At 42.2% G+C, this 15,000-nt stretch overlaps 1 protein-coding gene across 1 annotated transcript in view; it reads right to left on the reverse strand.

Annotated features, from left to right (window-relative positions):
- The window catches only part of cerkl (CERK like autophagy regulator), a gene marked incomplete at both ends in the record, with an annotated part of 32,239 nt that overhangs the window by 14,299 nt on the left and 2,940 nt on the right, over nt 1–15,000 (reverse strand). The window contains 2 exons of the mRNA XM_080018998.1: nt 1,017–1,226; nt 13,474–13,604. Of these exons, the coding sequence (XP_079875124.1) occupies nt 1,017–1,226; nt 13,474–13,604 (341 nt within the window). The remainder of the gene's footprint in view (nt 1–1,016; nt 1,227–13,473; nt 13,605–15,000) is intronic.

Below are 15,000 nucleotides of genomic sequence, written 5' to 3' on the forward strand. Positions count from 1 at the left end.
AGAGGAGGATGAGGAGAGAAGAGGAGGAGGAGGAAGTGGAGATAGAGGAGGGGGAGAAGGAGGATGAAGAAGAGGATGGGGGAAGGAGGAAGAGGAGGAGATGGAAGAAGCGGAAGACGAGGAGAAGGAGGAGGGGATGAGGAGCGAGGGGAGTAGGAGCAGGAGGAAGAGGAGGAGCAGGAGGAAGAGGAGGAGCAGGAAGAGGAGGAGGAGAAAGGGGGGGGAGAGGAGGAGCAGCTTGTATCACTCCATCATGCCTGCATCAACAAGCAGCCAATCAGATCTAGTAACACATCCTTTCTCACTGCTTTCTACTAATACCTACTTCCTACTTCACTTTACTACTTCCTATGTAGTGTGTACTACTTCCTATGTAGTGTGTACCACTTCCTGTGTAGTGTGTTCTACTTCCTGTGTAATGTGTACTACTTCCTGTTTAGTGTGCCCTAATCCAGGTTAATCCTGTAAATCTGCTAACTCTGTCTCAGGAGGATCAGATTACTGCGTCTGACTCACTGGTTGCTATGGCAACGGCTCCTCAGAGGTGACAGGGCTTGTGCGGTGTCTGTGTGCCCTGTGTGCAGTGTGTGTGCAGTGCGTGTGTCCTGGGTGCAGTGTGTGTGTATGCAGTGTGTGTGTATGCAGTGTGTGTGTGCGCAGTGTATGTGCAGTGTGTGTGTATGTAGTGTGTGTGTATGCAGTGTGTGTGTATGCAGTGTGTGTGTGCGCAGTGTGTGTGTATGTAGTGTGTGTGTATGCAGTGTGTGTGTATGCAGTGTGTGTGTATGTAGTGTGTGTGTATGCAGTGTGTGTGTTTGCAGTGTATGTGTGCGCAGTGTATGTGCAGTGTGTGTGGGCAGTGTGTGTGTATGTAGTGTGTGTGTATGCAGTGTGTGTGTGCGCAGTGTATGTGCAGTGTGTGTGTGCAGTGTGTGTGTATGTAGTGTGTGTGTATGCAGTGTGTGTGTTTGCAGTGTGTGTGTTTGCAGTGTGTGTGTGCTGTGTGTGAGCTGCACCTCTCAGTAGGCTGTGCATGCTGCTCCTCCAGCTTGTGCATAACTCCTCGGAGCAGTTCTGCAGCAGCAGCTGCTCCTCCCTCAGCGTGTTGCCGCGCCTCCTGCAGAGGAGGAGGCTCAGGCCACGCACGGTGCCCCCTGTCTGCAGGGCGCGCACCCTGCGCTGCAGCCGCACGGCCAGCACCTCCTGCAGGGGGAGGGAGGAGGGGGCTGGGGGGACAAAACAACATGGCTGCCAAAGAGGAGAGAACAACCAGACAATCAGAGCCTGCAGATGCTTCCTGCATTGCTACGACGACGTGTGCCGCTGGAAGAAGGTTATCAGAGGAAAGACTGGACGGTCTTCATCATTACTGATACATAATGTTTAGGACTAGACAGTCTTCATCATTACTGATACATAATGTTTAGGACTAGAAAGTCTTCATCATTACTGATACATAATGTTGAGGACTGGAAAGTCTTCATCCCCCCACCATTTTTATTATTCTCAAAATCTTTGGGCTTAAAGTGTCTGGAACAGGACAATTGCTAGAGGTAAAGACATAATTGAGGTGTCATTAGAACAGGGACCTCCCAGACATCTCGTGGTTCATGTTTCGTCCAAATCGATCCACATACGAAGCATTAATTAGCGAAAAACCGATTAAATTTGACCAAAATCTGGTGCTTTGGGTGTCACAACAAAATCATTCATTAGAATTAAATGGCAGACAACATGGCAACACCAGCAAAAAGACTGTGCTTCAAGGATGATGTTGCTGTTATTCATACAGCATCACTGACATCAAATATGGGTCATCAAATACGGGGATGGTGGCTCAGGAGGTAGAGCTGGTAAAGGTTGCTGGTTGGATCCCAGGCTCCTCCTGCTAGCATGCTGTAGTGTCCTTGAGCAAGACACTTAACCCCTAGTTGCTCCTGATGGCTGTGTCCGTCGGTGTTTGAACAATTGTTAGTTGCTTTGGATAAAAGCGTCTGCTAAATGTAATGTAAAATATGGGAAGCCCAACAAAAGACCTTTCTTCTACTTCTGCATCCAGACTTCATCTGATGAATTTCACAATGACCTTGTTTTCTCACCAGAGAGCATTACAGATTCACCAACTGTGTTAAAGACAAAGCACCACTACATTTGAAAAAATCACTTACGTAAGTCTGTATATTACTTGTAATTACAATAAAAGGTAACCTTATTACTGTTTGTGTTGTAAGTTGTGTATATACTGTTATACATATTATGTTGTATATTGCAAATAATGTGTACTTTTGGTATAACAATACAATGACTAAAAAGCACAGAAACAACTTGATAATGAGTTGTCTAATGATAAATGTAATGTAAGTGAATCATTGTAAAATTATAACTCCAGACTATTATGAAGTGGTGGTAACAGGAAGCTCACGCATGGACACAACGGAATCGTTGTTTCTACATAAACCAGTTTAATACATAATCCCAGTTTAGAATTACAATTTAGGTTGGACAAAGTTGCAGTGCTCGGACCAAAAAGACATGCAGGTTACCAATTCACCTTCTCAGGAATGAATCTGCAGATAAACTGTAGTTGAACACTGCTTTCAATGATGTGTTTAAGCTAAATTGGAGCCATATTTGTTCTAAACAATATTAGAACTATGAATATATTAATATTAGAACTAGTGATGTCATCATACAGGACGACTGTGCATCGGGATGACTGTGCTATGACAGTGCATCGGTACGACTGTGCATCGGGACGACTGTGCATCAGGACGACTATGCATCGCTACGACTCTGCATCGGTACGACTCTACCTCAGGACGACTCTGCATCATGACAACTCTGTATCGTGCGGGCACGCTGATTGGTCCGATTCAAGGCAGCTTGGTGGCCGCGAGAAAAGGGAACCGTGCTGACGTTCGCAGCCTGTGCTTGATTACGCCTGTTTGTCCGCCACACACACCAAATTGGGGTGAGAACCAGGCCGTGTAGTTTCATGTATCACTGCGGAAAATCTTCAAAATGTAATTCTTCAGTTATACGACTAAAATGTACCCCGTATATTGCGCCCGCAGCTTTATTTATGATTATTATTGTTATTATTGTTGTTATTATTATTATTATTATTATTGTTGTTGTTGTTGTTATTTGTTGTTATTAGCAAAAGTAGTAGTAGTAGCAATAATTATAATAATAACAATTATAATTATAACAATAAGAATAATAATGATAACAATAATAATAATAAATATAGCTGCAGGCAGCAACACACGGGGTCCAGTTTAGTCGTGTTTGGTACATATTACAGGTTCCGAGGTTCCAGAACCTGAGCTCTGTGATTACATGCAGAGAAGTTTGGATCGGACTGAGGGACTCTCTCCTACTGGGGATTCTTTCTCTAATCGCTCTCATTCTGCTGGGATGGGGGCCACGCCCAGCTCGGGTTGGGAGGAGGGTGAATTCCAGTTCAAATTGATGTTTTAGGAAGACCAATAGCGTCAGCTTTGAGGGGCCTATTCCTGCTGCGTGCTTCCTGTATCCCTAATGCAAGATTGGTTGTTGGTGTCACGTGGTTGTTTCTCTGCTATATGATTGGCTGTTGGTGTCACATGGTTGTTTCTCTGCTGTACGATTGGCTGTTGGTGTCACATGGTTGTTTCTTTTCTATACTAATTGGATGTTGGTGTCACATGATTATTTCTCTGCTGTACGATTGGCTGTTCATGTCACATGGTAGAAGTGACGTATTTACGGAGGTTTACGATAGTAATCATTTCAGTGGTGACTTCTTACCCTAGGCAAACCAATGGGGACAAAAGAGATAAAATATCAATGGAACAGATGTACAGACATCTACCAGGTAAGAAAGTACATAAATATACATGTAAATGTATAGTTTGTAATCTGTAAAGCAACGTTTCCCAGCCTTTTCGGACTCACAGCCCACTTGAAAATTTCAAAAGTGTTGTTGGCCCACATCTAACCAGAAGTAATACAGGAGCCAAACAGTGCGTTCTCTCAATCAAATGCATTCTCATACATACATTGCAGTAGTGGTAAAACAAAAAAAGAACTAGGTTAAAAATAGCCTTATATCTATGGAACTTTGGTGTCACGTTGGTAAGGTAAAACTAACAATAACAGGAGCACATGAATATGAAGTCACCTCATGAGAAGCTGATGCTGCATGGCAGACACAAAATTCTTGATGTCTGGCTCAAGGGACGACAGTCTGAGGAGAAGATCTGGATCAACATTCACTTTATTCCTGTATTTTATTTTCAATGCTACAAGCGCTGAAAAGCCAGTCTCACAGAGGTACGTCGTCAGGAAAGGCATCAGAAATCACACAGCTCTGTTGGACAGATCGAATACTCAGAAGCAACATGAAGCCAAAAGTTTGTCAGGTAGGAGAGATCCATAAGATTGTCCTTCTCTAAAGTCTCAGGCCTGCAAGGGTGTCATCACTGTAGCTGGCAAAGGGGTTTTCCATCCAGCTGCACTGCACATCGGGGATGTGGGAGTATTCAGCTTGGTCCTTAAACTGTGCAGGTGCTCTTTGACATGATTGATCACGCTGACAGGAAGCCGCATTCCTTCCTTTGCCAAAAAATCGGACAGATTCTAAAGCGAGTCAAAGTTTGACCAGTCAACTGGCCTGGCCCACGTATTCATTTTTCTTATGGTCGCTTCCATTTTAATCTCGACATTGAACATGGTCACTGCTTTTCCTTGAAGACTGAGGTTGAGTCCATTTAAGTGGTTGAAAATGTCGACCAGGTATCCCAATTTAGCCATCCACTCAAAATCATTTAAGCCATATGCGAGTTCAAACTTTGTGTTGAGATAAAACACCCTCATTCATCAAGCAATTGAAAAAGTGGTACCAGTACCTTCCCCATTGAGAGCCACCGGACTTCAGTGTGTAACAGAAGCTGCTCATGGTCGCTACCCATCTCCTCACATAAAACGGAAAATAAACGTTTTGTCTGGAGGTGACGGTGCAGTTGACATGGCTTCGGAGCTTTCTTTGATAAAATGTCAGAACACACCACGCACAGCGGTAAAGGTTCATCTTCCGTGCCTGTCCAAAAAAATTCCAATGATAAATATTCAGCGCTGGACTTTCTCCAAACCCTTTTTTATTTGACAGGGGCTGTCCTGCCTGTCCAATGTCCCGCCGGGACTTGGCTTGTGGATGATGTACCAAGGGCATTTTTCCTCTCATTCACTTAATTACTTGATTACCACCTCAAGTTCAAAAATGTACAAGTGCACGTCGATCGTGGTCCAGCTTGGACATAGTACGCCCTAACATAAGTTCCTATCTATCAGTGATGCATGTTTGAAGGTTTTAAAGAAAAAATACCATGAAATGATTTTTTTTTTTTTTTACATTTAAAAACTTTTTTGTAATTAATATTTTTTTATAAATTTTTTCAATAAAATCAATGTGTTTTGCCCATGATTTGGCAGCCCACGTGCAATACCCACTGGTGGGCCGCGGCCCATAGGTTGGGAATTGCTGCTCTAAACACTACAGAGCGGCGGAGTCTACGCCGCACACTGGGCACAGTCCAATGTACATTCTGAACAGAACCTGCACATTTATAGTAAATAATATGATGACATCATGAAGCATATAACTGTAAATATAATTTATAGTAAATAATATGATGACGTCATTAAGTGTCTTACTGTAAATATAATTTATAGTAAATAATATGATGATGTCGTTAAGTGTCTTACTGTAAATATAATTTATAGTAAATAACTTGATGATGTCATAAAGCATCTCACTGTAAATATAATTTATGGTAAATAATATGATGAAGTCATGAAGCGTCTTACTGTAAATATCATCTATAGTAAATATTATGATGATGTCCGTAAATATCATTTATAGTAAATAATATGATGATGTCATAAAGCGTCTTACTGTAAATATAATTTATAGTAAATAATATGATGATGTAAATATATTTTTCTTCTCCTGTCGGTTGCTCCCGTTAGGGGTCGCCACAGCTGATCATCTGCCTCCAATACCTTGTGTTCTGTGCATCTTCCTCCCTGACACCAACCGCCTGCATGTCCTCCCTCACCACATCCATAAAGCTTCTCTTTGGCTTCCTCTTTTCCTCTTGCCTGGCAGCTCCATCCTCAGCCTCCTTCTCCCAAACTCTCATCTATCCTACACACATGTCCAAACCATCTCAATCTGGCCTCTCTCAGTTTTTCACCAAATTGTCCAACCTGAGCTGTCCCTTTAATGTCCTCATTCTTAATCCTGTCCATCTTCGTCCCTCCCAATGTAAATCTCCACATCCTCAACTCCGCCACCTCCACTTCATCCACCTGCCTTTTTGTCAGTGCCACCGCCTCTAAACCGTACAACATGGCTGCTCTAACTACTGTCCTGTACACCTTCCCCTTCACTCTTGCTGGAACCCTTCTGTCACACATCACTCTGGACACTCTTCTCCACCCACTCCACCCTGCCTTTACTCTCTTCTTCTCCTCTCTCCCGCACTCTCTGCTGCTTTGGATGGTCGACCCCATGTACTTGAACTCATCCGCCTTCTCCACCTCCACTCCTTGCATTCTCAACTTTTCACCGCCCTCCCTTCCATTCAGGCCCATGTATTCTGTTTTACTCCTGCTGACTTTCATTCCTCTTCTCTCTAATGCATGCCTCCACTTCTCCAGGCTCTCCTCCACCTGCTCTCTACTCTTGCTACAGATCACAATGTCATCTGCAAACATTATAGTCCACAGAGACTCCTGCCTGATTTCATCTGTTAACCTGTCCATCACCATTACAAACAAGAAAGGGCTCAGAGCTGATCCTTGATGCAATCCCACCTCCACTTTGAATGCCTTGGTCACGCCTACTGCACACTTTACTACTGTCTGACTGCCCTCATACATATCCTGTACCTACTTCTCTGCCACCCCCGACTTCCTCATGCAGTACCACACTTCCTCTCTTGGCACCCTATCAAATGCTTTCTCTAAATCCACATAGACTCAGTGCAACTCCCTCTGGCCTTCCCTGTACTTTTCCATCAGCGTTCTTAAAGCAAACATGTCATCTGTAGTAACCTTTCCTGGCATGATCCCCACCGCTCCTCTTAACCTAGCCTCCACTAGCATTTCCCATAGCTTCATGCTGTGGCTGATCAACTTTATTCCCTTGTAGTTTCCACAGCTCTGTACGTCTCCCTTATTCTTGAAGATGGTACCAGTACACTTCTTCTCCACTCCTCTGGTATTCTCTCCCTTTCCAGGATGGTGTTAAACAGTCATATTAGGAACGCCACCGCCATCTCACCTAAACATTTCCATGCTTCCCCAGGTATGACATCTGGGCCAACTGCCTTTCCACTCTTCATCTTCTTTAATGCTGTTCTCACCTCATCCTTGCTCATTTGCTGCACTTCTTGATTCACTATCACCAGATCATCCACTCTTCTCTCACTCTCATTTTCTTCCTTCATCAACTCCTCAAAGTACTCCTTCGGCCTTCTCAACATACTCTCCTCACAGGTCAGCACATTCCCATCATTATCCTTCATCACCCTAACCTGCTGTACATCCTTCCCAGCTTGGTCCCTTTGTCTTGCCAATTGGTAAAAGTCCTTTTCTCCTTCCTTACTGCCCAACCTCTCATACAACTCGCCGTACGCCTTTTACTTTTCCTTTGTCACTTCTCTCTTCGCCTTGTGCCGCATCAGCTTTTACTCCTGTCTACTTTCTTCAGCTCTCTGACTATCCCATATCTTCTTCGCCAGCCTCTTCTGCTCTATGGTCTCCTGTACTTCCTCATTCCACCACCAATAGTCCTTGTTCTCCTTCCTCTTCCCGCATGATACACCGAGTACCTTCTTGGCCGTCTCCCTCACCACTTCTGCAGTTGTTTCCCAGTCATCTAGTAACCGTTCATTCCCATGTATTGCCTGCCTTACCTCTTCTCCAAATTGCATGCAACACTCCTCCTTTTTCAACTTTCACCATTTTATCTTTGGCTCTTCTTTCACTCTCTACCTCTTCTTCTTGGCCTCCAGAGTCATCCTACAGACCTCCATCCGATGCTGTCTAGCAACACACTCCCCTACCACCACTTTGCAGCCACTAATCTCTTTCAGATTGCACCTCCTGCATAAGATGTAGTCCACCTGTGTTCACTTTCCTCCACTCTTGAATGTCACCCTGTGTTCCTCCCTCCTCTTGAAATACGTATTCACAACAGCCAATTCCATCCTTTTGGTGAAATCCACCACCATCTGCCCTTCCACCTTCCTCTCCTTAACACCATACCTACCCATCACCTTCTCGTCACCTATGTCTCTGATCCCTTGGCCAACATGCCCATTGAGATCTGCTCCAACAATCACTCTCTCTTCCTTGGGGACGCTCTCCACCACTACATTCAACTCACTTAAGAATTTGTCTTTCTCTTCCATCTCACACCCAACTTGGGGAGCGTATGCACTGACCGCATTCATTATCACCCCATCAATGTCATAAAGTGTCTTACTGTAAATCTAATTAATAGTAAACATTATGATGACGTGATTAACTGTCTTACTTCAAATATAATTTATCGTAAATAATATGAGGATGTCATTAAGCGTCTTGTTGTAAATATAATTTATAGTAAATAATATGATGACATCATAAAGCATCCTACTGTAAATATAATTTATAGTAAATAAAATGATGATGTCATAAAGCATCTTACTGTCAATTTTATGTTGTTAATTCTGTTTATGAATAGGGACATGTCAGTCAAGCAGGATCAGCTAAATGAATCTGTTTTTCAAATTTCTTCGGTTTGTCACTCAATTTTCAACAATTTAAACCACAACATCCTAGTGAAATTTCAGTTTAAACTACACCTGAACCGGGTTCTTAGCTTATGTTGTGTTCCACTTACTTTGAGCCGGGTTGGACATATTTTGGCGATAAATGCATTGGACCTTGTCTGTGATTTTGGCCAATATGGTCAGTTTTTCACTAATATCTGCTTTGTATGTGGATGAAATTTAAACCACCAGATGTTTGTGACGTACTTACGTCACAGTGTTCGTAGCTTCTGTCGATGTTGTGTTTCTAATAGTTTTATATTTCATTCGGATAATTTTCCCTACTGGTTGGACCCCTAATAATAAAAATAATAATAATAATAATAATCATCATTAATAATAACAATAACAATAAAACATTTGTCTGAAGCTGTTACTAGAGGGACCTCCTACTTTCTACCACATCCTCCTCCTCCCTCTCTTCTCATATCACCCCCTCCTTCTGACCATCTGTTCAGCCTTCTGTTCAACCACACACACACACACACACACACTCACACACACACACACACACACACACACACACACACACTCACACACACACACACACACACACACACACACACACACACACACACACACACACACTCACACACACACACACACACACACACACACACACACACACACACACACACACACACACACGTATAATCCAAAATGTGTCTACAGGTTTAGTCACTGATCAGGAAGGAAATGCATCAGAGTCAGCAACTCTACATCTGTCTGTCTGTCTGTCTGTCTGTACTGGATATATAATACACACACTCACTTATCTCTCTCTCTCCCCCTTCCTCTCTCCATCTGGCTGGGGTCAGGGGGGTGGGTGGTCAACATGACATCCATCCATGAAGTCTCTTTCACCACGATGAGGCGTCGATGACACCCAACTATATATGACAACTAACTGACCTGGAGGAGACCTGGACCTCTGACCACCTTCATCTCCTAGGAACCCAGTGGAACCTGCTCTCTTACTAGAACACCTGGACCTGACTGACCTTCATCTCATCCATCATCATGTCACCAAACCATCATCACAACAACACCAGGCTCCATCTTGGGAGTCAATTCAGCACAATAGTGGAGCCAGAATGTACACCAAGACCAAGGTGTGTGTGTGTGTGTGTGTGTGTGTGTGTGTGTGTGTGTGTGTGTGTGTGTGTGTGTGTGTGTGTGTGTGTGTGTGTGTGTGTGTGTGTGTGTGTGTGTGTGTGTGTGTGTGTGTGTGTGTGTGGCAGTTGGTGTTATCCATGGGAGGTTTCACAGTCTCTGTGTGTGAGAGCTTCGGCATATTACACACACACACACACACAGACACAGACACACTGAGGACCGTGTGTGTGTGTGTGTGTGTGTGTGTGTGTGTGTGTGTGTGTGTGTGTGTGTACCAGCTGGTCCAGTAACAGAAGCTCTGTCATGTAGAGACCACCTGAAGCACGGCATCTGGACACACACACACACACACACACAGATTTCATATCATGTTCAGTTTCCTGAAGCAGCGAAACAAACCCAAGTTTATTCAAACCAAATAAACAATATAAACAACTGGTTTAACAGTTAAACGTACTAGCTAAATAACTAATAACATAGTGAAACTAACTAGTTAAATACCTATTCCAATGTAAAAAAAAAAAGTTAAATGACTATTAACATTGTGAAAGTCACAAGTAAAATAACTATTCCAATGTTAAACAAACTAGTTAAATAACTTAACATAGTGAAACCATCTAGTTAAATATCTATTCCAATGTAAAAAAAAAAGTTAAATAACTATTAATCCAATGAAACAAACTAGTTAAATAACTATTCCCATGTTAAACAAAGTTGTTAAATAACTATTAACCTAGTGAAAAATTACTAGTTAAACAACGATTCCAATGTTAAACCAACAAGTTAATTAACTATTATCCCAGTGAAACCAACTAGTTAAATAACTATTCCCATGTTAAACAAACTTGTTAAATAACTATTAACTTTGTGAAAAATTACGAGTTAAACAACAATTCCAATGTTAAACCAACTAGTTAAATAACTATAAACCCAGTGAAACCAACTAGTTAAATAACCATTAACCTATTGAAAGCAACTAGTTAAATAACTATCCCGATGTTAAACTAACTGGTTAAATAACTATTCCTGTGTTAAACCAACTAGTTAAATAACCATTAACCTAGTAAAAGTGACTAAGTAAATAACTATTCCAACTTTAAATTAACTAATCAAATAACTATGGACCAAGTGAAACGAACTAGTTCAATAACTATTAAGGACGTGAAAGTAACTATTAAACAACTAGTCTAATGTTAACCCAACTATTTAAATAACTATTAACTCAGTGAAATTAACTAGTTAAATAACTATTAACTTAGTGAAAGTAACTAGGTAAATGAATATTCCAATGTTAAACTAACTAATCAAATAACTATGGACCAAGTGAAACTAACTAGTTCAATAACTATTAAGGACGTGAAAGTAACTAGTTAAACAACTATTCAAATTTTAAACCAACTTTTTAAATAACTATTAATCTAGTGAAAGTAACCAGTTAAATAACTATTCCAATGTTAAACTAACTAGTTATATACATATTAACCTAGTGAAACAAACTAGTTCAGTAACTATTCCAATGTTAAACGAACTAGTTAAATTAATATTAACCGAGTGAACCTAAATAGTTAAATGACTAATCCAACGTTAACTAGCTAGGTAAAAGAATATTAATCAAGTGAACCTAACTAGTTAAATAACTATTCCAATGTTAAACTAGCTTGTTAAACTATTTAACTAGTTAAACTGTTTCATTAAAATAATTTGTTTGCTGTTTGTGACTCAATATAATAAAAAGATTGTTCACCAACCCCAATAACATATGAAACATTACACCGCCTTCCAAATTATTACGCAAATTGGATTAAAGTGTCATAAACATTACATGTTTTGTTTTTCAATTAAACTCATGGATGGTATTGTGTCTCAGGGCTCTTTGGATCACTGAAATCAATCTCAAACACCTGTGATAATTTGTCTGCCATGTGAGCCCAAATAAAGGAAAACTACTTAAGAAGGACGTTTCACATTATTAAGCAATCACAGGCTTCAAGCAATATGAGAAAGAAAAAGGATCTCTCTGCTGCCGAAAAGCCTCAAATAGTGCACTGCCTTGGACAAGGTATGAAAACATTTGATTTTCACGAAAACGTTCAGAGCACAAACGGGTTGGTGCAGATAAAGGCAGAATGAGGAAGGTTCCTGCCAGACAAATTCATGGAATGAAGAGAGCAGCTGCTAAAATGCTGTTACAAAGCAGCAAACAGGTATTTGAAGCTGCTGGTGCCTCTGGAGTCCAGCCATCCTCAAGGTGTAGGATCCTCCAGAGGCTTGCAGTTGTGCATATAGCTACTATTGGGCCACCCCTAACCAAAAAACGGTTGCAGTGGGCCCAGAAATACATGAAGACTCATTTTCAAACAGTCTTGTTTCCTGATGAGTGCCGTGCAACCCTGGATGGTGCAGATGGATGGAGGTGGCAAGAGTCATGTTTTGGGCCGGAGGGAGAGAGCTGGTGGGCCCCTTGAGGGGCCCCTGAAGGTGTGAAAATGACCCCGGCAAAGTATAAAGAGTCTCTGACTGACCACTTTCTTCCATGGTACAAAAAGAAGAACCGTGCCTTCCGTAGCAAAACCATCTTCATGCAGGACAATGCACCATCTCACGCTGCAAAGAATACCTCTGTGTCATTGGCTGCTATGGGCATAAAAGGAGAGAAACTCATGGTGTGGTCCCCATCCTCCCCTGACCGCCACCCTATTGAGAACCTTTGGAGCATCCTCAAGCAAAAGATCTATGAGGGTGGAGGTAGTTGGCATCAAAACAGCAGCTCTGGGAGGCTGTTCTGACATCCTGCAAAGAAATTCAACAGAAACTCTCCAAAAACTCACAAGTTCAATGGATGCAAGAACAGTGAAGGTAACTTGGCCTGTTAAGATGTTTTTGATTGATATAGCTTTTGATTTCAGTAAATATGACCTCCTAATGCTGCAAATTCAACAAATGACCATTTTCAGTTATTTACAACCTATAAAATGTTTTGAAACTCTGTTGTACATAATTTGGAACAGAGCATTTTGAGTTTTTTATTTTTGAAAACATACTGGTTTCATTGGGAGGTTTGTTCAATAACATTTGAATTAAACCCTAACAGTTGATGACATAAATTATACTGACTGTCATTTGCATCGACTATTTAGGAAAATCAGAGAAAAATATCATTTGCATAATAATTTGGAACGCGGTGTATATATTATTACCTGAGCGTGATGGGGGTACCTGTAGAGGTCTGGGGAGTTGATGGGGGTAACTGTGGGGGTGTTTGGGGTCCCGGGGGTTATGGCACTACCTGTGGGGGTGTTTGGGGTCCCGTGGGTGATGGGGGTACCTGTAGGGGTTCCATTGGTGACGGGGGTACCTGTGGGGGTGTTGGGGGTACCTGTGGGGGTGTTGGGGGTCCCGGGTGTGATCGGGGTACCTGTGGGGGTGTTTGGGGTCCCGGGTGTGATGGTGGTACCTGTGGGGGTGTTTGGGATCCCGGGGATGATGGTGCTACCTGTGGGGGTGTTTGGGGCCCCGGGGGTCTCGGGGGTGATGGGGGTCCAGCTGATGGTGGAGGACGTCAGGAGAACGTCGTGACTCTTCTTCCCGACTTTAAAGATCCCACGAAGAAGAACACGCTGTTCACTGCAACACACACAATAGGAATATTGTATGTATGTATATTATTTGGTATCTATCTATCTATCTATCTATCTATCTATCTATCTATCTATCTATCTATCTATCTATCTATCTATCTATCTATCTGTAGAGAGAGAGATGTAACTATATACTGTGTATGTGTGTGTGTGTGTGTGTGTGTGTGTGTGTATATATCTATCTATCTATCTATCTATCTATCTATCTATATATATATATATATATATATACAGTGGGGCAAAAAAGTATTTAGTCAGCCACCAATTGTGCAAGTTCTCCCACTTAAAAAGATGAGAGAGGCCTGTTATTTTCATCATAGGTTCACTTCAACTATGAGAGACAAAATGAGAAAAAAAAATCCAGAAAATCACATTGTCTGATTTTTAAAGAATTTATTTGCAAATTATGGTGGAAAAGAAGTATTTGGTCAATAACGAAAGTTCATCTCAATACTTTGTTATATACCCTTTGTTTGCAATGACAGAGGTCAAACGTTTTCTGTAAGTCTTCACAAGGTTTTCACACACTGTTGCTGGTATTTTGGCCCATTCCTCCATGCAGATCTCCTCTAGAGCAGTGATGTTTTGGGGCTGTCGCTGGGCAACACAGACTTTCAACTCCCTCCAAAGGTTTTCTATGGGGTTGAGATCTGGAGACTGGCTAGGCCACTCCAGGACCTTGAAATGCTTCTTACGAAGCCACTCCTTCGTTGCCCGGGCGGTGTGTTTGGGATCATTGTCATGCTGAAAGACCCAGCCACGTTTCATCTTCAATGCCCTTGCTGATGGAAGGAGGTTTTCACTCAAAATCTCACGATACATGGCCCCATTCATTCTTTCCTTTACACGGATCAGTCGTCCTGGTCCCTTTGCAGAAAAACAGCCCCAAAGCATGATGTTCCCACCCCCAGGCTTCACAGTAGGTATGGTGTTCTTTGGATGCAACTCAGCTTTCTTTCTCCTCCAAACACGACAAGTTGGGTTTTTACCAAAAAGTTATATTTTGGTTTCATCTGACCATATGACATTCTCCCAATCCTCTTCTGGATCATCCAAATGCTCTCTAGCAAACTTCAGACGGGCCTGGACATGTACTGGCTTAAGCAGGGGGACACGTCTGGCACTGCAGGATTTGAGTCCCTGGAGGCGTAGTGTGTTACTGATGGTAGCCTTTGTTACTTTGGTCCCAGCTCTCTGCAGGTCATTCACTAGGTCCCCCCGTGTGGTTCTGGGATGTTTGCTCACCGTTCTTGTGATCATTTTGACGCCACGGGGTGAGATCTTGCGTGGAGCCCCAGATCGAGGGATATTATGTATGTCTTCCATTTTCTAATAATTGCTCCCACAGTTGATTTCTTCACAACAAGCTGCTTACCTATTGC

Source organism: Zeus faber, assembly GCF_960531495.2.
Source record: "Zeus faber genome assembly, chromosome: 18".
Lineage (NCBI taxonomy): Eukaryota > Metazoa > Chordata > Actinopteri > Zeiformes > Zeidae > Zeus > Zeus faber.